The 23,310-nt window shown below is 42.4% G+C and overlaps 1 protein-coding gene across 1 annotated transcript; it reads right to left on the minus strand.

Moving 5' to 3' along the window:
- Nucleotides 1-185: 185 nt before the first annotated feature.
- On the minus strand, nt 186-23,027 carry RBM17 (RNA binding motif protein 17). The gene is made up of 12 exons (XM_032623888.1): nt 22,887-23,027; nt 17,479-17,616; nt 14,853-14,969; nt 11,903-12,069; nt 10,983-11,080; nt 8,141-8,197; nt 6,838-6,979; nt 4,641-4,792; nt 3,507-3,580; nt 2,918-3,016; nt 1,743-1,815; nt 186-1,610 (listed from the first exon to the last, which is right to left on the minus strand). The coding sequence occupies exons 2-12, from the start codon at nt 17,599-17,601 to the stop codon at nt 1,507-1,509; spliced, it is 1,206 nt and encodes a 401-aa protein (XP_032479779.1). The 5' UTR covers nt 17,602-17,616; nt 22,887-23,027; the 3' UTR covers nt 186-1,506.
- Between the last annotated feature and the right edge of the window lie 283 nt (nt 23,028-23,310).

A 23,310-nucleotide genomic window follows, 5' to 3' on the forward strand; every position in this document is an offset into this window, starting at 1 on the left:
GTCCGCAGGTAGACCTGTTCTAGTTTCAGGCTGGCTGTTGATTCTCACATCCTACAAAATTCTGTCCAATTATGTAATTCTTTTACCTTATATTCTTTAACCCAAGTTTATTTCAGGGTATGTGCACTTTTATTTCAAAAGCAGTCTTAATTCACTTTTACTCAGTAAAATAATACCACAAAAGAGAAAATGTTATTCTTTTATTTATGTTAAATAAAAACATGAGAAAATCCTTTTTTAAAAAGGGTCAGAATATTCCTTATGTCTCCAAACCAAGTCCATGGATGCAAAGAAATGCTGAGTACTTTCCTCCCCCGCAGGGTCACAAGACGCTCTCATGTCATAAAGACCTAAAGAGACAACACAGGCGTACGTCCCGCAGCTGCCGCTTCAGGTAAGTCACATGCAACATTTGGGCAAGCAAGGAACAGAACACAGGCACAAGTATATTCTGGAAACACTTCCTGCTCTGGCCAATGAACCGTAGTGCCAAACATTTTTACCTGTTTTGTTTTGGGCCCTGCTAAATGTTTGAGCCACATACACCACTGCACTTCAATGATACAATTTTTCACAATTCCGTAATTATATTAATCGCCAGCACAGTTTAAGTAACTGATGTGGCTGAATTTTATACATTTTAAAATTATGTATGAGAACTAACACTACTGCAAATTTTGCCAGTAGAAATGTGACCCCAGGGAACCACCATTTCCAAAACATAATCGGGCACACATTTACAATGTACCTGCGAGGTTCTGAATTAACCGGTCACTTCTGATCTACGCTAAAGACTAGGCTTGAATATCTGAAAACAAAGGCTATATTCATGATTTCTATACCCAAATACCCCTAAATCCATCACATAATCTATAGTCTGACTTAGCTTAACCGAAAATGATTCATCCCAACAGGTCATGGTAGGCTCACAATTCTTCAACCTTAGTTTAGGTCATAAAGAGTTTTTTCTACGACTGGAGTCAATAAGAAGAATTTCTCTGTTAGAGAAAGCAGAAATTTTCACCTTTGGCAGACTGCCAAGATGATACTTTATTATAGAATTTATGAAGCTACAGTTTAGTAACTTGCAGGTTTTATTAAAATGAATCAAAAAAAAAAAAAAGAAAGAAAAGCAAAGGGTAACACAACCCCATATCCCAAAACTTTCTAGATTTTTTTAGTGCAAGAAATGCCGTATCACCGAAGCACTTGAGAATTATCATGAAATCCTAGCAAAAAATGTAATCACCTCAGAAGTGGTAATAAAAAAGAGAAACAACCAGAGAGGCACACAGATCGTTTTTTTGTTTGTTTTTTTTAAAGGATTTTTATACTATATTAAAAAACCACAAAATAAAAAAGGGATCAGTCAACATATATCTTAGAAGTCCTTCCAGAGTCTCTGTACCCACAGCCATGCAGGCTGCCTGTTGCCTTGCTCTCCTCTGCTCAGTCTGTGGCTCGTTGAAGGATCCTTGGAGATGACTCAGGCTCTAGTTCTTACAATCACACTTGTTCTGCCAAATCCAAGACCCTGAATTTATCCAAATTGTAGAAACATGCTTTGACCACCCGTCCACCAAAATACCTCCCATTCAGATCAACAACAGCTAAAAGGCAAACAAAAAGACAGTCAGTTAAGGCAGGTATTCCATCAGACATTACAAGAACATGTTTTAATTACAAAGATTAAGATCACAAATTCAACTTTTTAATTCTTTATAGTTAGCTGTACAACTTACCTTTAATTGCCGATTCAACCCTCTCAAATTCTAAAAATATTCGTACTGCTTCATCATCAGGGGCACCAGGAATCTGGAAAAGAAATGAAAGTATAGTAAGTAAAGATATCATCGGAGATATCACTGAATGTGAGTTTTCTCCCACAAATGATTTTTAACAGAGTAAGTATTCCAACTATCATCATATACAGATAAGCAATGGTCAAATACCAAGGAAATAAGTATAACTCATTCATCATCAAAATCTGCTGAAGGTCCGTTTATGACAGGTCTTGTGTTAAGTGCTGGAACACACAGCCAGGCAGGACCTTTGGAGGTCCTATGCCATCTGACACATAAACAAATAATTATGCAGTCAACAGACAGCAACATGATATGGAGGAGAAGCTGAAGTGAGCAGAAATTAAGGCAAAAAGACCCGTATGCGTTATAACCGTCTTTCATACGAGGCCAAGCTCCTTGGTGGAGCTTTCTAGGCCCCGCTTCCATAGCCCCACTGCCACTGTACAAGTGCGGCTCCTGCTAACCCCCACCACGCCCAACCACTCCATTTTGCAGCCCTCCTCGGTCTCCCAGAAGCCGTGACCCTAGTCTGAACACCCGTTCTCTCCTACCCACTCATTCCAAAGTTTCGCTCACATCTGATACTGTTCACAAAGCCTCCTCTAACTATTTTGTGTGGATCTAATCCTTCTCTCACCTCCTGTACTTATAAGTCAACATTACAGAGTCTAGCAACTGAATGTTCTCTAATTTCACGTGTTTGTTTTGTGGTTTCTTCAACTGAACGTTATCACCAAGAGCACAGAATGTGTTTCCCCACCCACAAGGCTCTCAATGCAGTACTGGGTATGTGGGAGGCACTAAGAAAACACCTGCCGAATGAATGAGACCAGAGGCACGTCCAAGTCACTAAACTACTGAACACAGTGTCATCAAGTCTAAACCTCAGTCACAAAATGAAATGTTTCTTCACCAAATAAAATTTGAAGTCCTTCTTGTGTTTATGTTTGAAATTGTAATAACTGAGTAAAAGCAGTGTAACTAACCAACATCTGTCACCTTCTATAGTATGACAATATGTTACTTATAGCACACTCTGTCTCTATAGAAAATGTTTTGTAGTCTATCAATTATAACTTGGGTTTATAAACATCAAAAGAAACCCCTCTTACTTCAAATATCACACATTTTCCAACTTTGCCATATTTTTCACACTCTTCCTTGGTTTCAACTTCCAAGTCTTCATCTACCTCTCCTGCACCAACCATGTTCTATAAACAAAAATAAATACATAAATTCCACTGTGAAGTATAATTTACAAATATGTAAAAGAGATGTATAAATAACTTTTTTCCATGATGGCAAACGTTCCTAATCCCAAATGACACGAAGAAAATCTTCATCCCTGAAATACCCCAAAGTTGGTATTAAAAAATATATAAAAGTATATATTAAGCTTCATAAAGAGTTATAAGAGCAACTGTGCAAGCATCAAAATATATAAACCAAGTTGAACTTCTAACAATTTCAAATATTTTAAAGTAATTACTCACTGTAGTCTTAAATATTGTGTTTAGCGAAGAAGCATTAGTGAAAAAGGAATCTAAAAATCAGTCTTATATGGAGTCTATCCAAAAGTGTCATTTTCAGTTTTCTTTAACTGTTCTGTCATCGGGGGGAGCTGCAAGCGTGCAGGGACAGGTCAAGGTGGAGTGACACAATTCAAAGGGAGCAAACAGGTTTCCTCCTTCTGCGTCTTACCCTTAGTAGGACCACTTTAGTAGGACACTTAAGTATTTCAGTTAATGGATTTGAATCCGACTTCTTGGCTGCATCTGTAAGAAAACATTATCAGACATAGACATGTTACAGCACTGAATCCAAGTTACAATGAATAATTTAATTTCAATAGCAATTCCCACTATCTATGTCCTAGAGCCATCTACAAGCATCCACACAGTCTCTCATCAAAAATGCAGCCTTATCTGGCTGAAAGCATCACTTTGCTTTGGTATAATTTTTACCATAATTTCTAGAACTTTTTAATATCCCCAATTACCTGCATTTTTGCTCAGCTCTCTTCCTAAAGGGCTCACAGGGCACAGTGATCACAACCCTCAGAGGTGAGTCTTGGCTCAGGCAGTGGCCGAAGGTCCCCAGCCCAGTGTAACAAGCAGTTAACTAGCCAGCTCCTAGCTGACCAATTTCAGACACTCCCACAAAGCCGGGTGACTGTTGGTTTTTGGTTCTAGCCTGTGAGGCTCACTGCTGCTTCCTAAAGCTGTGCGTCAACAGGGCTCCCAGAAAAGTTCTCTCCCTTCTTTAGGAAAAGGTGTTCAGCTAAGCTGACTCAAAACCACTCAGTTCCACTTAAAATGCTAAGTCATGTCTGACTCATTCCAATACGCCCTCACTACAGAACAGACTCTAACAATCATATGAAAATTAAACACCAAGTAGGCATCACCTACCAGTAGACTGCAAAATAACATTAGTCTCACAGAGCGATCAGTCAGTAAGAAAATTAGGATGAAAGGGCAGAAAAAAGAGCAGAGAACCTTACAGGATGGAGATGTAGCAGACAGAATCACCGATATATTGTGTATGGCTCTGTCTTGCTATAAAAACATAATCATGGTTTTATCAATTGTAACAAGGCTCTCTGCTAGTAGAAGCAGGCATGACATGATTTTCTGGAGTCCTATTCATTTCTGCCAAAGTCTCTTGTCTTCTTTTTCTTCCATGGGCGTTCCTATCTGTCTGCGTGTTCTGAACTATTTGTAAAAACAGGCCTCAGGATTCAGTTTCCACAACGCAGAGCTGGAATGCATCACAATCAGGATGGCCTGCCTCCACCCTGCTCACCCCCAGGGCCCCGCTCAAGGGGAGGCCCACCTTTCTCAGTGGCGTCGCCCACGATGATCTTGCCTCCCCGCTTGCTGGTCTTCTCCACTGACAGCGCTGTGCTCAAGCCCTGCTCGTGCTTCCCGAGGCCCTGGCCTTCCCGGAAGCCGTACTTCTGCATGATTTTATGTGCTACTGTGCCACTGTGGGGAGGAAAAAGGGAAAGGTACTTGCACTCAACGTCATCAGCTACAGCATAATTGGATTTTACGTCACAGTAATCTCCTTCTGGAAAGAGAAAGTGTAAATTGCACAAGGGCTTCGATGAGGTCACATATAATCACCAACAGGCCATGAGATGGAAGCCGTGAAATGTTCAGGAGAAAGATAAAAAGTGAACGCTGAAAGCCTGGGCATCCTGAGATTACCCCTGAGATGAGGGGAACACTAGTTCCCCTAGTGAGATTTCCCCAGGGCCTGTTAGAAAACACTAGACTTCCTGTGTGCTCCAGTATCTGCTCTGCTACAGGGCTCATAACCAGTTTATTTTAAAGTGAGCCTGTCAAAAAATAAGTATGGTTTCACATAATGAAGATGATTGCATTTTTCTAAATAGTACAGCAGAGTTTCCAATGACTGACTTCATACGTGAAAGGACACTTAGGGACCATCTATTTCAGAGCTAGAAATGAAGAAACTGAGGCCCAGATGGGCTGACGAGCTTAAGGCTAACTGAAAGCAAAGCAAGACACCACGTGAGAATTGTTTCTGTAGGAGTTAATGGTAGGATTGAAAGTGTAATCCACCACTCCGGATTCTCAGTCCACTGCTCTTCCTCTAATCCCATGACAGTTTTCAAACTGCACCGTGAGGAGCCTCATGGGTCTCAAGGGTGCCCCCTACTGACCACTGCTACTTAGGGCTTAAATCACAAAACGCTGCTTCAACCAGAACTGTACCTACGGTATTTCATGTATGTAATTTCCTTAAGTATTTCATTTGAACAAGCTGTTCTAGGGCTAAAAAGACTGAAAACTGATGAACTGTACTACACTGTATCTTCCTTAGGTAAAGATTTAATTCCTGTTTAAAGGGGATTCAGCAAAAAGTCAATTCTTACCAGCAAAAGGTCAATTTTTTCATTAGAAGAAAAAAACAAACAAAACCACCCCAATGGCTTCATGTCTGTCCCCCTCTAGCATACACTCTAGGGCAGGCTTTCTGCAGTGAGGGAAATGTTCTCCATCTGCACTGCCCAGTACAGTGGCTGTTAGCCTGGTGAGCACTTGAGACTAGTGTGACTAAAGAAATACATGTTAAATTCTATTCACTTTCAATTAATTTAACAGCCACGTGTGGCTAGTAGCTACCACAGAGAGCAGCACAGATCTAGAAGACGGACACAAGATGAGAAACTCCAAATCCTCCTGCAGTGTGCAAACCCTATGGTGGAGGACCCACCTCCTCCAACTCTGACTAGCCCAGCTCCGAGGACGCTAAGGATCAAAGCACGTGCACACAGGCGAGGGCAGACCAGTGTCACTACTACAATCACAGCATTGCCACCAGAGGCAGTCCTTCTAGAGGACACAGAACAAAGAAGGCCTTAGTGCAACACTGCTTCACCTGACAACCCCTCAGAGCACGAGAGGAACAGAGTAAACAACATAAAACACTCTTTTAACCAAAACGCATGCCAAATCCAGTGAGACTTAAAACCCACAAGCCCCACCTGAAAGTCAACCTTAAAACTGATTTTCATACACCAACAAATTTCTAATTATAGTTAGAACGACTGAGAGTTTTTAGACCAAAGGTATAGAACCATGACCTTAAAGCAAAGGTCATTTTATCAAAAAAAAAGATGCCATTCATCTTTTGGACATAGCGTAAGTCAGCTCTAATTCATATGACCTATTTGCAAATGTTATGAAAACAAATATAATGATCACAAACTATTCCTAACTAGAGAATATAATGTTCAGCATCTAAATCTTTCAAAATTTCCATTAGAAAGCTTTATGATTTGTACGAAACATAACAGTGTCATGCTGGGATACCCTCCATGTGACTTGAACCCTGATCCTCAAGAAGGAGGCTGTGTGACTGAGCGCACTGAGCATCTCCCCATAAACCCAAAAAAGGCCCCATCCCAAAACATGCTGCACCTCCTGGAAGGGCTGACAGTGCCTCCCATTCGGCCCCGCCCTCCCTGCACCTGCCGAGGTGAGAGCACCCGGACCATTACCCCATGTTGGCAAGGAAGGAGTTGCCGGGGCCAGTCGGGGATCTGGGTCTGTCTTGTTCCTCGTACACTGGGGGAGGGATAGCAGCTTTGGAAGACTGTGAGCGAGGTCTTGAATCCTCTTCATAAGGAAAGTCTCGGGGTACTGTTGGATGAAAATAAAATAGGTTTACCAAACTGTGACAAAACAATTCTGAACTGCACTTGGACCTTCCGTATGTTCCAGGAGATATGATCAACCCCTCTTTTGACTCCCATAGCATCCTGTGTACCTGTCTTAAGACGCTCATCTTACGATCTTATTACCCTGGCAGACGATAAAGGTCTTTGAGATTAGGGACCATATGCCAGTTCAGTGATCTGTAACCCTAGCTACACCTTAGAATCAACAAGGAAGCTTGTTGATCCAGATGCCTGGGCCCCACTCCCAGAGACTGGTTTCAACTGGGGTTTATGGTTCGTCAGGTATTTTCACACAAAAGGTATTTAACAATTTTTTAATTACCTTCTTTATAAAAAGGTACCATTCATGGTGCAACAGGTATTAAAAAGCACGAGGGGGGCTTCCCTGGTGGCGCGGTAGTTGAGAGTCCGCCTGCCAATGCAGGGGACACGGGTTCGTGCCCCGGTCCGGGAAGATCCCACATGCCGCAGAGCGGCTGGGCCCGTGAGCCATGGCCGCTGAGCCTACGCGTCCGGAGCCTGTGCTCCGCAGCGGGAGAGGCCACAATAGTGAGAGGCCCGCGTACCGAAAAAAAAAAAAAAAAAAAAAAGCACGAGGGATGACTATATGTTCTTGGGGTAGTTTAGGTATGGTCCAACCCAGAGGGCAGGAAGATGAGCTTCATGACTCCTCAAAGTCCAACTCCAACCCCAAATTCTAGAACAGATCACTGGGAGAAGACTGGGCAATCTGAGTAAACGCACACAACCTGTGCACTGACCTAACTCAGGAAGGTGCTGCCACCTTGTGGAGGGTCACAAATTTAACAGCCCCTAGACCACTGAGCACAAAATCTCAGCTACTGTTTTTTACCTAACTCCAAATAACGAAATGTTGGAGAAGACAAAATGAATTATTTTTAAAAACAAACAAAAAAAGCATCTCACAAGAGAAAAACCCCGCCTCAGAGCCTGGTATTAAACTTAAGGGGGTGGAAGAGAGCACTTGGCTGAGGGTTAGAGCAAGGACGGGTTTCCAGCCATTTCCCTGCACTCAGGACACCTGGCTGATTCCAGCTAAGACTTCCCACAACTGGGTTAAAGATGTGTATCTGAACAGAGAGGGGAAGAAACAGGTACGTACACTCTTTGTCTTTCTCTACAAGAGAAGTGGGTGGTGCGATGGCAGCTCCGCCCATACCTGCAGAAAACAGAAATTCCACCAATTAAAGGAGGGAAAGCATTTCAGATGCCGGATCCTCAGGAATGTGACACAGGCCACCTGTCACATCACACCACCCTCCAAAGAAAGAAGCAGGAAGGGATGCTACTCCATCCCTCCCACTAACATCTGAAGACTTCAGTATCTGAATCCAGGATCAAAAATACAGAAGAAGGTTATCACTGCTTCCATTTTCCAGATGAGAAAATGATCGCGGGAGAGTGAACAGGCAGGGACAGAATGAAACCCAGCTCCCTGTGAGGCCAGAGCATCCCCCACAAGACAGCACCCTTCTTTCCAGGATGCAGACCACTGGGACTGAACACCTATTTGGAAGTGTCAGTACTTCTGGTTACAATCTGTTTTGTGTTGTCACCATTCCTGCTCATGTTTCCTGGACAGAGAATGGTGGGCACGAACAAACCAAAGTAGACTCCATTTTCTTTCAGACAACCAGAGGGAAAGCATGAGCAGAGAACATAAGGAATTTTTCACTAGGGAGAAGTGCTAACATATGTATTATAACCTCATCATCAATGAAACACTCCCCAAAAATCGATACAATGTAAAGAGACCAATTACAAAACCATGCTGCACCAGCACACAATGTTTCACAAAAGAAATCCCCCAAAGCCAGTGTATAAGCATAATGATTAACAGGCCTAGACTAGAAAAAATACTTACGGAGAAATATGAGCCTTAATAAAACTTCCATGTCTTTTGACATACCTATTATCATTTTTCACCTTGCCACTAAGACCTAAGTGATTATTAACTGATTCTGAAAAGATCAGCTCCAATGAGTTTAGTATACAAAATTCAGGTTGTTTACTGAAAATTTGCTACTAATCATGTTAAAATATGACCACCAATATGTTAACAGCAGTACACATAACGGATATTAACACCATTACTTCCCTAATATTAGATTATATCGTTCCTGCTAATGTTCCAAAAAAAAAAAATAGTCCTCAGTATAGAAGGCACACCTCACAAAAAAGGGTAGCTGATTTGTAAGTTGGAAAGATGAAACCAAGAAATATTCAACCTATGTACTGGATTCTAAAACAAGTTAATAAATCAGGCATTTGCTGATTAGGAAGATAATGAATCTGAAATGTTAACATAATGCCTGACACACAGAGCACACTCAAATGCTAACTCTATTCCTCCGCAGAAAAACAATGCAGTGTCTGATAGTGCTCAGCACGCAGTAAGCCTTTTTTCAGTTGAGGTATAATTGACATGTAATATATTGGTTTCAGGTGTACAACATAATGATTTGGTATTTGTATATATTGTGAGACGATCACAACAAAAAGTCTAGTTAACATCTGTCACCACATAGTTACAAAAATTTTTTCTTGTTTTGAGAACTTTTAGGATCTACTCTCTTAGCCAACTTTCAAATATGCAATTATTTTATCCCCAAAATGTAATGGCCTAAAACAATAAACATTATGTAAAACAATCCAAAACTCTGCAATTATTTGTATTATTAACATAGTGACCATGCTGTACATTACAATCTCATGATTCATTTTGTAACTGGAAGTTTGTACCTTTTGACCCTCTTCACCCATTTCTCCCAGCTCCCCACAACCCCTGCCTCTGGTAACCACCAATCTGTTTTCTGTATCTATGAGCTTGGTTCTTTGTTGTTGTGCAGTAAGTATTCTATAAATCTGTGTAACTCATATCTGCATTGAAAGAGTAAGAATTCTAAATTAGTACAGACCCACTCCTTTCCAACTCATTTAGTATTTTAAAGTTTAACCTAAGCCCTGAAAAGCCTTGGCTGTACACTGGGAAGACCAAGCTTGCCAAACTGCTGGTCATAACACAGAGTTCATGTATGTGGAAATACACTCCAGCTTCATGATAACATTCTTCTTAGGTCTCATGGTAAAGGTGACCACATCGCAATGAGGTTTTCAGGTAAAGAAAGATCTTGGTTAGATGCACAATGGACCCGTTTCATACACAACGCTATTCCCACCAGTCCACTATAACAAGGATTATCACAGTTATCTGAGTTCTGTGGTACAAAGTTGTGTGGTGTAAAGGAGGTAATCCATCAGAGTGCTTAGAACAGTGCCTGGTATCTAGGAGACAGGAAGATTTCAATTTCTCATTTAAATCTCAATCTGTCAACCAAAGTGGTGAACTAAATCCAGGAAATCCCAGCAATCAAACATGATGGAGCTAGATAAATAGCATTCCATTCTCTCAAGAATGAACACTGCTTAGCTATCTAGTGATCACTAAGAATTTGGCTCTGACACAACTACAATGCTGCTCTTAGAGACCTCTTAGAGATGGAAGAGGTCTTACGAAGCACCTAGTTCAAATGCTTGTCTCCCTGCTCCCCGTACGACACTGAAAGAAACCAGCGTCCAGGGAAGCTCAGTCATGCGTGTTAGTGGCAAAGGTTCTGGAAATGAGTGCCTTGACTCTCCTCCATTCAGTGCTGTTCTTAACGGAAATGTAGCTGGATACAGAGAACAGGTTGGTCCGACTGTGCTGAGGGTAAAGACGAGAGTGGGCATGTATTTTAAGTTATGCTCCAAGTGTCCAACAAGTAAATGTCTGAAAGACTATATGTGAAAACAATGTAAATTTACACTGTCATGAACATGTGGGTTGCTGAGATTCTGGAGAGAAAATTACCCAAATCAGTGTCAGATGAACCATTTATGAAATTGAATATGAAACGGTGGAACTGCACCATGTTTGAAACATAGTATCTGTGTTCATGCCTTACTTCTCTTCCTCCTCTCTCGCTCATAATCTTCATCTTCATCAGAATCTGGATCTGGTCGCCTGGAAAACCCACTAGCTTCATGTCTGTCTTTACGCCTCCTGTGATAAGAGGAAATAAATGTTCACCACAGATGAACCAATTCAGAGATGTGAACTCAAGGACGTCACCTTGACTTTTTTTTGGGGGGGGGGGCGGTGGGGCATGCAAACTGGTTAAAGACTAAAGTAGCAAAAGTATGAGAAGTGAGAAAAATCCAGAAGATAAACCGAACAAATTTAAGAGGTATATGAATATAAACAGCAAGAAAAAAGTTTCCTTGATATTTACCTCTTTCAATTTTAAAGCATATCAACAATAGGCAATAGTTAATTAAATAATTTTGATTCTCTAGAACATGCTTTCACTTCATGAAGTGATTCAATTAATAATAATATATTAATATTTTATATAAATATTTAACAATACTCAGTATTTTTAAAAGAAGAAATGCAAATAAATCCTTGTTGCCCATACTTTCAAAAAACATAAAAGATGTATATGAGTTTTTAAAAACTCCATCTGGCTCAAAAACAGCAAAAGTTAAGAATAACATTTTAAATACTTTAAGCAGTTATGACGCTAGCAGAGTCACAGCATAGGAAAAAACCCTATTATTCAACATCACTTTGTAAGTCATTTCTCCAAGAACTCACCCAAAACGTATACTCTTCTGCAACTGTATATGAAATTTGCTCTGGAGTTTGTTTTCGTGCTGGGATGTAACGACCACACATTGTTAACAACAACCTGACTCCTCCTGACAACTGCTCAGACCAACCAGGAAACCCACTCAGCCTTACAGACAGCACTAAAGTTCATTCACCAACATCTGAACGACCATTTCAAACGTAGAGCACTTCCACATCCGCGCAAGGCCTTACTTTTCTCTCTCTTCTATTTCCTTCTGTCTTTCCAGCTCCCGCTGTCTCTGTCGCTCCTCTCTTTGGCGCTTCACTACTTTCTCATAATCGTTAGGAAACATGGGATCATATTCATCAGCTAGGGGGATCAAAACTTCTCCTGCAGAAAACCCACTGGGAACCGGGTCCTGAGGAAGGGAAAAATGCCAAAGTAAGTATCATCCTCTGTCCTGGAATTTTATTCACAGAATTAAGGTCAAAAAATACGAGGGCTAGGAGGGGCCCTGAAGACCACCTGTCTGCCTCTGCTTTACAGATGAGGGAGCAGATGCCCGAGGAGGTTCAGGGACTTGACGCGGCCACACACCTAGCAGCAGAACATGACAAGGCATTTCACCTCTCAGTTTAGTACTAATTCCATACACCCTACAGCACTTTCCTGGAAGTCTTAAACAAGCTGCCCCCACCTAAAATTTCACGCAATAAATTTGATTATTTATAGCAAACACAGAATACTTATATATATATATATATATATATATATCTGAAAACTTAAAATACGAAACAACTCATGAATAACACATTCTTATAGTCATTTATTAGAATAGATTCTGATTACATGGAGACATGACATATTAAAATTAAAAAAAATAAAAAGTAAAAGGCATCCTCTTGGGCTTTGTGGAATCCTCTGGAATTCACACCCTCCCCAGTCATCTGCATCTCAGGCCTGAGTCTGCACAGGTGGAGGTAACTGCCTTCACATTATCATTCATTTTTTAAGGTCCACTAAGTCAGGTTCAGATGACAACATTTTGCATTTCTCTTCTGTACATTTAGAAACTGGGGCTACTCTTTGAGAGAAAAAGAGGTAGTAGCCTTAACAAAGAAATCGGAAAAACCAAAGGCAGACAGCACACAGTCAACTAGAAACACACAATGAGAAGGGGGCTTTGCCCTAGGCTCGTGGTCTTGATCTCCATGGTTCTCGTAAGCCCTGACCTACTGCGTGGTCTCACGTTCCTAAACCTCCATACTTTCTTCTGTTAGTTTTCCTAGCATGATGCCTCCTTATTGTCTGTAAAAGTAAGATGCCTTCCCTGGTCTCCGCAGATCCCCCAAATGAGCTCAGGTCAGTGTCCCCGAGCGTCCACTCTGCACCTCTTTCAGGAGGAGCATGCCCAGCACTGCCAAAGGCAGGAAGGTTGCTTGTAAAAGGTACTTTATACATGAACACAAAACTGGCATGATAAAGAGAGCTTATGCTCATCATCAATGGATCTAAATCCAACAATTCCTGGATTACACTGTGCAGTTTGATGTTTTTTCATCATAAAACAAACACTTCATGGTTTCCTTACACCTAAAACAAAAAACACTTTGATTTGACGAATAAAAGAAATTAGAAAAGTAACTGTAATCACCTCCCAGGCCCTATCACTGGAAATCTTACAAAAATCTATTTAAGGCAGGGCTCCCAAAGGGCAGTTATTCATTTGTGTTCACATAAAAGACATTTTAGAAACACAAAAGCGGGCTTCCCTGGTGGCGCAGTGGTTGAGTCTGCCTGCCGATGCAGGGGACATGGGTTCGTGTCCCGGTCCGGGAAGATCCCACATGCCGCGTAGCGGCTGGGCCCGTGAGCCATGGCCGCTGAGCCTGTGCTCCGCAACGGGAGAGGCCACAACAGTGAGAGGCCGCGTACCGCAAAAAAAAACCCCACAAAAGCACATGAACGACATTTCCTTTCAGTTATTAGTAAGATAGGAGAAGCTAACAATGAGTCCCTCGATTTACAGAACACTGCCATCACAAAGTTTCTAACTCGGAGACCAGACTGTCAGCATGAAGGTTAATTTTTTGTCATTTCAATATTTGACAGCAAACAACTTTTACTGTATAAACCCTGCTTAAGTTCAACAATGAGCCATCCTTCTCTAAATGCTATAAAGAATAAAGCAGCTTGCTTGATTTTAAAAGCCTGAATGTTAATACCCAATGCTAGGGAGGGTAGGAAAAACCCAAACGCTCACATGTTACAAGCGATACTATTTACTGATACAACTCTGCCGGAAACAAGCTGGCGCTAAATAAATTGCCCATAAAAGTGACTGATCTCCTAATGTCACCTCAGGAAATCTATCCTAAGAAAATAATTTTAAATGCATAGAAAGCACTCTGCAGAGGTGTTCACTAGAGGTTTACTGGTTCTACAGTTAGGAAATAGGTGTGTAAATCACCATACATATTCACCTGATGGGAATGCTTTACAATTAAAAATTGGCTATGCAGCAAGAAGGAAAATGCTTACTGATTAAATTTGGGGGTGATATTATAGGTTCTAGAGCCAATATACAATAACAGAAGATGACCAACCAGTTTTTCATTAGATGTAGCAAGAAAAAATTAGGCAAAGAATTTGTGGGAAAAAATGTTGAATGACTAAGAATCCTCAGAAAATTTCCACTGTGGGGTGCCTTTCCCTCTGGACAGACTATCAGCCTTGCAGGAGCAGGACCACTTCCTCTGGTCAAGAAACCCCAAGAGCTTCACAGCAAACCCACACAGGGGAATACTGTGAAGTCAATAAAATGATCATATGGTCCTAGACTTTTTGACACAGATGGCCACTCACAATATATTAAGTGAGAAATGCAAATCAGAGAACAGAAGGTAGAGAAGGTGAAGGATAGAAAGCTATTCCAAAATACAAAGTTTTTAAATTCTGGAGGGTAGGACCAAAGTCATTTATTTTTCTTTTTGCCTACCTCCAGTTTCTGATTTTTCTATAATTAACTACTGTGTTTTAAACAGATGAATGTTTTAAACTTGATAAAACTGAAGTAAACATTAAATTGAAAATGATACTGCCTAGAGTGCAAGGCCTACTGAGGAGGTGTGTTCAGAGTGATGTGTAAAGCGCAGCCTGTGGAAAGCAGGAGGCCCACCCAGCTGGGGGTGGGGAGTGTACCTTGAGGCCCGCCGCCACGTGCGGTGGGGTGTCCACGATCTGCCGCTCGTCTGAAGAGCCACCTCGCTTCAAGTCGATTACTGGGGCAAGGACCGTACTTTGTTTTGTCCTCTGGCTCTAAAATCATCAAAATATAAGAAAAGTGTACTGAGGCTTCAAATTAAAATTCATACTGTTTGTAACAAAGCTTTTTTTGGACTCTGCAACAAACCTTTCAGATATGAGAAAAACAATCTTAACAGTCTTTTAATTCAGTTATTACAATAGCCATATACTAGTTTCTTTAGCCCTTTTTTTTACAACACAAATTTCCTCCATTTTTGTAAAAGCTTTACAGAAAGCTTGGTCGCTTTTATTTAAATTTGCATATGAAATAATATAAGAAGAAAGCTCTACATTAGATTCTCCGCATTACATTTCAGCTAGTGTGGATCTTTCACAAGGAATGGGTATGTTTTTATATCTTAGGCATACACTTGTGGATGAGTATACCTAACCTGTATATCTCTAGTATATTTCGACTTCTGCTTTTCTATTTTATCTTCCATTGAACCGAGACTGCCCACTAATTATGTCCACTTATAGTCTAACTGAGTTTATGTTATTAAGTATGAGAATTGTTCCTAGGAGTCAGTCACTTTACAAAAGAGAAGACTGAGGCCTTCAAGAATAGAATATATGAAATAGCATTATCATTAGAATGTAAAACCTTATTTATACATCTTATGTCCAAAGCAAAAGTTACGAGAAACGAAGATTTAAAAAATTAGACCAACTTAAAAAAAAATTAAAACAAAAAAACAAGACTTGGGCTTCCCTGGTGGCACAGTGGTTAAGAATCCGCCTGCCAATGCAGGGGACACGGGTTCGAGCCCTGGTCTGGGAAGATCCCACATGCCGCGGAGCAACTAAACCTGTGCGCCACAACTACTGAGCCTGCGCTCTAGAGCCCACGAGCCACAACTACTGAGCCCGTGTGCCACAACTACTGAAGCTCACACGCCTAGAGCCCATGCTCCGCAACAAGAGAAGCCACTGCAATGAGAAGCCCGCGCACCATAACAAAGAGAAGCCCCCGCTCGCCACAACTAGAGAAAGCCCACGTGCATCAAGGAAGACCCAACACAGCCAAAAATAAATTAATTTAAAAAAAAAAAAAAAAGACTTGTTTTGTTAATCTTTTAATGTGGGATGAAAGTTTGTTTTAAAAAGACGGAATTCTATCTCTTTAAAAAGAAATAGTACTGGCATACAAAATTTAAATCTGGTAATGATATATGAAAAAGACAAAAACTCTAATCAACAGAACTGACAAAACCAATTTAAATTTTAAGACAGTGTTTTCTCTACCTGTGGGTATCCTAATCCTAAAAACCTTTTATAATACTGAGAAATCAAATGTAAACACTTTAATATTAATGATGTATGTAGTGAAGGAAAAAAAATAATTCCAACTTTAAAAAAATTTATTGTGTGAATTTTCAAACATTAAGGAGAATGATTAATGAACTCATGTCTCTTTAACCTGGCTTCAACAACTACCAACTCGTGGCAAATCTTGTTTCATGTATCCCTGCCTCCCCTGCCAAAGACTGGAGTATTCTAAAGTAAATCCCAGAAATGATATATCATCTTATCAGTAAATATTTCATCTTACTGGGAAATATGTACCTCTAAAACAGTTCTTCTCAACTTCTTTTTTCATTATTGCCTCCTCCTTCAAGGAACCTTTTAATACATTTTCTTCTCCACCTATGAAATTTTAATACCACAGATACACTACACACCTGTTTATGTATTCTGTGTTTATCTGGCCTTTATACATAAGAAGAGCAGGATTTTTTTCACCCCTTAGAACCAATATTTGCCCCATCTGGAGGGGATACAGCCTCCACTGGGGAATCATGTTCTAAAACAACAAGCAAACCATAATACCATTCTCATTCCTAAACGTATTTGATAGGAACATTTTAATATCAAATATCCAGTAGACAATTACGTTTTTTTTTTTTTAATGTTTTACCTGGTGAATGATTTCAAGGATGTTGCCAACGCCCAACACTACACAACAGAAACAAAAACAATTACCCCAGACTACAAACCCTGATACGTTCACAACCAACCCCAGCCTTCAGTAACACACACATCATCACAGCTCAGTCAATACCGCAGAGCTTCGTTCTCAAAGTGCCACTTCCAAACCACCTACAACAAACAGCAGGACTGCTCCCTAAAAATGCAGACTCCCCAGGCCCCAACCCAGAATCAGGGTTTACCAGAGTATTGGGTGTTATATAGCCTTTTAACCAAATTCTCAATCTTGGACAACCAAGATTGACAACCTGCATACTGAAGTTTGACAACCAGCATCATTGCTGGAAACCAAGAGTATGCTTTTCCTCATTCTGATTCCCTGAAACAGTTCTATTCCCAGGAGAAGCGAAATGACCTTCAACACCTATTCCTCTCCCTCCCCCACCCCAGCCTCTCCCCTTACAAATTGAACCCTACATATTCAACAAACCCTACATATTCAACAAAGAGGCAGAGGAGCAGGTTACTCTTAATCCTTAAGAGGCACCTGCCGGTACACCTCTGCTCTCAAGCTGGGCTTAGCTTCTCTTACCTTTGCCTGAGTGAGAGCTGCCTTCTTCACCTGGAGCTGAGACTGCAGAAGTTTGAAGTTTTTGGACCAGCCTTCCGTTTTTGAGTCACTGGTCTCCACTCCCAGGTCGTCGTACAGGGACATCTTCTCAGTTTAATGCTGAAAGGCAAGAGGAGTAGGGGTTAAAGAATGCAAAAATGTAGTGAAGAGTTCCAAGCTTCCCATGTTAAAATAATGCAGTATCATGGAACTTCAGAGGTAAGAGGTATCTGAAGAGATCACCTGGTCCAGTAACATTCAGTGACAGAAGCCAAGATGCCTGATATCACCAGTCAGCACCCTGACACAATAAAGCTACATCCATGTACTATTTTTAAAATAAACCTCTAGAATGAATTTTCCTATATATAAGATCATGTGGTCAAATAATTCACAAATGAAATCCTTCTGTTCTATAGAATGAGATAAGATGGAAGTTCTACATTCAGGGCATTATTAATTACATATATTCAATTTTTAAAAAACTCTATTTTGTGTCAACAGCAAAAAGTAGAAGCCTTACAAAAACACCTATTACAAGGCTGATTTAGCACAATTAACTACCGTTTTTTTTTTTGGTGGTGATGGGCCATTATCCTTTTATAAAGAAAAAACTGTAATATATGCCCCCTAATTATGGGGGAAAACCCAGAAATGACCTCACAGATGTGACAGGAAGGTGGAAGGTTAGATCTTATTAATAACCAGGTTTCCTCATATCCCACCAAGTAGAAATCTGTAATTTTTAATGACACGGATTACAAACACAGAATCAACAATCTACATCAATCTACATCAATATACACTATCCCTGGCAGAACAGAGCAACCCAAGAGGATGACAACAACAAAACCAAGAGTTACCACTTACTAAAAGCCTTATCACACACCAAGAGCAGTCCAGGAGGGAAATGGGGACTTCCAGAGACACCTGCCCCAGGTTACAGTGGGAAGACCCATCTAAAACGCAGTCAGGAGAACTCCACAGTTCATGCTGGTAAATCCTTACTGCCACCTTTAAAACACCTCAACGTTCTGAAACCCACAAAATGGCTCACTTCTCAAAATAAGAAATCAATCTCTTTCTCACAGATGGAAAGAGGAAAAAAAATTTGATTAAAATCCCTAAACTGCAAAGAAATGCTTAACATGGGTAGTTTCTAACATATGGACACATTCCAAAAGTCTGTCAGTTCCCAGGCTCAGACAGCATTTTGCCACTGAAACTGTGTTATACAAATCCTGTTTTGCCTGCGTCTGAGTCTCAGGAAGAGAAGGTGACATAGACGGGAAGGGAAATACTTAATTTCCCCCCGGGTCACGTCTGACCCCGGGCAAAACTTCGGTCTGTCTGCTCATTTCTCCACCCTTCTGTGCATGGATTCTAAGACCCCAACACCTTGGCCGACTGGGTTCCACTGTGCTTGGGGCGGGGGTGAGGGTGGATGCCGCCTCCCTCCCTCAGTATAGCTGTTCTGGTCCTGAGCAGAAATCAGCCCCGGTCAACTGCAGTCGCCTTCCACAGTGTCTTCCCTTCTTAATATCTGAACCGCAGACTACCTGAAAGCTCTGTTTTGATTTCTAAATGAAAGGCCCCAAAGCAGCACAGAAGCAGGGTGAATAAAAGCAGAGCCCAGGGTACTGGTGGCTGATTGCTCCAATGAGTCACCTAAAAAACTCAAGGAATGCCTATACTTTCTCCTCCTCAAGGCTCCTGTGACGACTCACCGGCTCAGGTGACGGCAGCATGGGCAGAGAATTTCCTAGAGAGCACATCCCACCGGGAAATGCTCACTGTCTTCAGTGCCAGACAAAGTGAACTTGGCAACACCTTGTCATGTTAAGCTTGAGACAAGTTCAAGTCACTGAGGCTAAATGGAGGAAAATTAATGACTTCCATTTCCTAACTAAGTATGGCTGAAATCTGACCATGTCTCCAAAGTTTTGTAGGGCATGCTCCCGGGGTCCACTTCAGAACCTACAATTTTAATCCACAGTCAGTGTAAACTCCACGAAAACCTACATCAGTCTGTGGAGGTCACTGCTCTACCCCCGGACTAAGACCAATGTCCACCCCAGAGCTGAACAGGCAGTTAGGCCGACTGCAGAGTTAACACTCCATTTGCAACCCCCTCCCAGGCCATGGCTTCAGAAATTCCTTGCCCACAATGACTGTGGAAGACAACTGCACCAAAAAGCTTTAGAGGCTGTCATGCGCTTTTCTCCCAGCCTACCTCGTATTCAAAACTTATCCTTCTTCTCTAGATAACACATCTTTAAAGTTTCAGTTTAACCTGAAAAACTCAGAGCAACAGCAAAGGAAAACAACGTTGAGTGTCCAGCTTAGTACAGTGGGCCCGTGAATGACGCAGGTTTGAACTGCACAAGTCCACTTACATGCGGCTTTTTTTCCATAGTAAATACTACAGTGCCACACAATCCGTGGTTGGTTGAATCCACGGATGTGGAACCGTGGATACAGAGGGCCAACTGTACAGTTGTATTTGGATTATCGACTGAGCAGAGGGTGGGTGTCCCTGACCCCTATGTTGCTCAGGGGTCAACTGTGATGTGGTTCTCAAAACACTACTTCAGAAATGACCATGCATCTTTCATCTAACCTAGTTTAATTTTTTGAGACCTCTGCATTCAATTGGTCACCAAACCAAAGCCTAGTAAACAACTATGGGTTCATTTGTTTTATCTTTCTTTAATCTTATAAAAGCAAGGTAAGACTGACACATTCTGGGAAACAAATATAAACAACACATTCTGGGAAATCATAAAGCTAAATTATCAAAATTTGTTTGCAAATCTAACTCCACTTTAATTTTCCCAATATCACTTAATAAGAAATTTGAGAAATTCATTTTAAAAAGTATTTACAAATAACACTGGTGCCATGGAAACAGAGTACCCAAATGCCCACTGAACTCTGAAGGGAAAAGACCAGCTTATTCACTTCTGCAGCTCCAATTTCTGGCACAGAGAAGGCATTTAATAAACAGTTTTGAAATATTAATAATTAAGTAAATTCTATTTGGCCATGTGAATCAGCAGTGAAACTACACAATGCCCACAGGCCCCACGAGAAAGTAAAGAGCAGGCAAAAGGTTCTGGAGGTAGATGGTGGTAATAGTCGCACAATGGTACCATGCGCTTAAAAATGGCAAATTTTTATGTATATTATATTATGTTATGTATATTTTATCACAATAAAAATTTTTTTAAAAAAAGAAAAAAAAGAATAGGTAAAAGGGCGGGGAGAAGCAGCAGTGGGGGAGGGGGTGTGAGGTAACAGGCTGCTGGACATATCCCTGCCAAAAGAGTAAACCGATGCAAACATTTTCCCAATTTCACGGTTACAAAATCAAGCAGCGCAGAGGCTCTCTACCTCCAGCAGAGTCCTTCTGGCTAAGAACCCAGTACTTAACAATGTCATCGCTGCTGGTGAGGTTTCACAAGACCACACTTCCTCCGACTCCAATCTACACTGAAGCTGGCTGTTGACAATTCCACCTGATTCACCTCGCTCTGCAAGCTTTGGAAGTCATTGTGCAGCAAACTCTCATGTTCCTTAAAAGTTCCTTGTTTCTGGTCTCAAAACCTTCGGAAACACACTTCAAATATTAGAAACTGATGTCATCTCACCAGCATCTGCTAGTTTTCTTTAACTCGGAGCTTATAAATCAGATCTCCGCATCCCAGTAAATGCAGAAGAGCTTTCTTCACTTTTCTCCTTCTCACTGATCTTCAAATTCACAGAAGCGGATTAACCACAGCAATGACACACTTCTATGGCCTGCTTCAATTAATTACTATAATGCTACAAGGACCAGTGAATTCACCACCCAAAACAAGAGACAGGATCTGGACAAGAAACCACACTCAATCCTCATGGCCCCCATCCCATTCCACCCAAGTGATCTCCCGGGCCCAGGGGTGAGCAGCAACCTGAACCCCATTCTCATTAATTCCATGCTTTCCACTTTATAAAGTTACTTTTGGGAATGCACAATTCTCCAGATTCCTATTTTCCATAAAGGCTCTCTTTATCCGTCACAGAACTCCACGATCAGAACAGCTCAGAAGGCCAACACCTCTGTGACACCTTGTTATATTTCTAACTCACAACCTACTCTCTACTGTAAACTGTACAGCAGACAGCACACTTCTTAATAAAGTTCTAAAAATAAAACACTCTCAGTTTAAGTTACTAATGTAATACCCCATATTCCCTAAATATCCTTACTATAGTCAAAACGTCTGTGGCATTTACCCCATAAAATTGTGGAAACTGAGTAGCAGCCTTTAAAAACTCCACCTGTTGCAGGGACACACAGTCCTCACCTACATGAAAATGTGCAGAATTTTGCCCTGATCCAGAATATCCTACTTTCCACCCATCTGCCTGCCTCTAGCAGTAAGTGCCTCCCATGTTTCTCCTTTACTGACTTCTCAAAGAACCTTCTTGATCTGACCTGACTACCCCTCTTCACACCTCTGCCTTTCCTGCAGTTTCCAGAATGCACTAAGGTGCCTCACTTCTGGTACCTTTACATTTATTTCTTTCCTCTGCAGGAAACATTTCCCTCATCTTGCACATCTAACAAAACACCCCGAAGACTCAGTTTCAAGCCTCACTCCTTTTTGGAAGGCTTTCCAGACCCCACTCCGGTCAATCGGATCAACCCAGGCGTGGCTTTTTATGCTCGTTTCCCCGGAAACTAAACTCACAGAGCGTGGGGACAGATTCTTATGCATCTTGCATACGCTGTTACTAACACATGGTCTGGGCGAAAAGAGATGCTCAAAAAAAAAAGCTGGGTGATTGGACATCGAAGCTAAAATACCGCTTTAAAAGGACAAGGACCGAGGTAGTGCCGTAGTCACGTCTTCCTCCACCCGTCCAGATAAACCCCCGTCCCTGAGAGAAGTCCACACCTGATTCCCCGTTCTGCAGCCTAAGAAGGAACAGGCTTCCTTCCTTTGCAACCCCGGGCACAGGTGACCCAGGCATGCCTACGGGATCCAGAGGCCCAGCAACTTTTCCCAAAACACTACCGACGGTGGGGAGGAAAAGCCGCCCTCGGGTCCAGAAGAGATGTGGACAGACAGACGGGAAAGAAGAATGGAAGACTAGGAATGCGAAGGCCCGGCGACCCGAGGCAAATAAAGGAGCGGCGAGGCGCGAAGGGAGACACGGAGGGTCGGCCGGGGCCGGGCCGCCTGATGCGAAGACACCGGCGGCTCGGGGACGGCCCGGGACACCAGCCTCTAACGGCGCGGCCTAAAGCCGCGGCGTCGCGTCCAGCGCCACACGGGGAGGCGCACCCGCCCCGGTCCCCGCCTGCCCACCCACCCTTCCGGCCCGCCCAGGGCGCCACTTACCCGGCCCGCCCGGCCGACGCTCCCGGGCCGCGGCGGCGCACAGGGGCCGAGGCGCCGCGGACTCGGCGGGCTGGGCGCTCGGCTTCAGCCCCCGACGGCCGGACCTCTCCGGCGCCAACCCCTACGCAGAGCCCGCGGGGCGCGCGGCGGCGCGGAGTCACGGCGTGTGCGGCCGGGAGAGAGGCGCGTTGCTCCTGCGCCGAGGACGGCTCGCTCTTGCGCGCCCCCTGCCTGCCGGAGGACCGCGCCTGCACGGCCCCCGCGCCCGCACCGCCCCTACGCCCGCGTCCTTCTCTACCGCCAAAAGGTGTCGCGGTGGCGCAAGGTTGCGACATTTCAGAATCGGGGAAGCCTAGCAATGACCGCAGATGGGAAGGAGGAGGACTGGTGCAGGGCTGCAAAGGTCCACTTCAGAACCATTCAT

Source organism: Phocoena sinus, chromosome 2 (assembly GCF_008692025.1).
Source record: "Phocoena sinus isolate mPhoSin1 chromosome 2, mPhoSin1.pri, whole genome shotgun sequence".
NCBI classification, from domain to species: Eukaryota; Metazoa; Chordata; class Mammalia; order Artiodactyla; family Phocoenidae; genus Phocoena; species Phocoena sinus.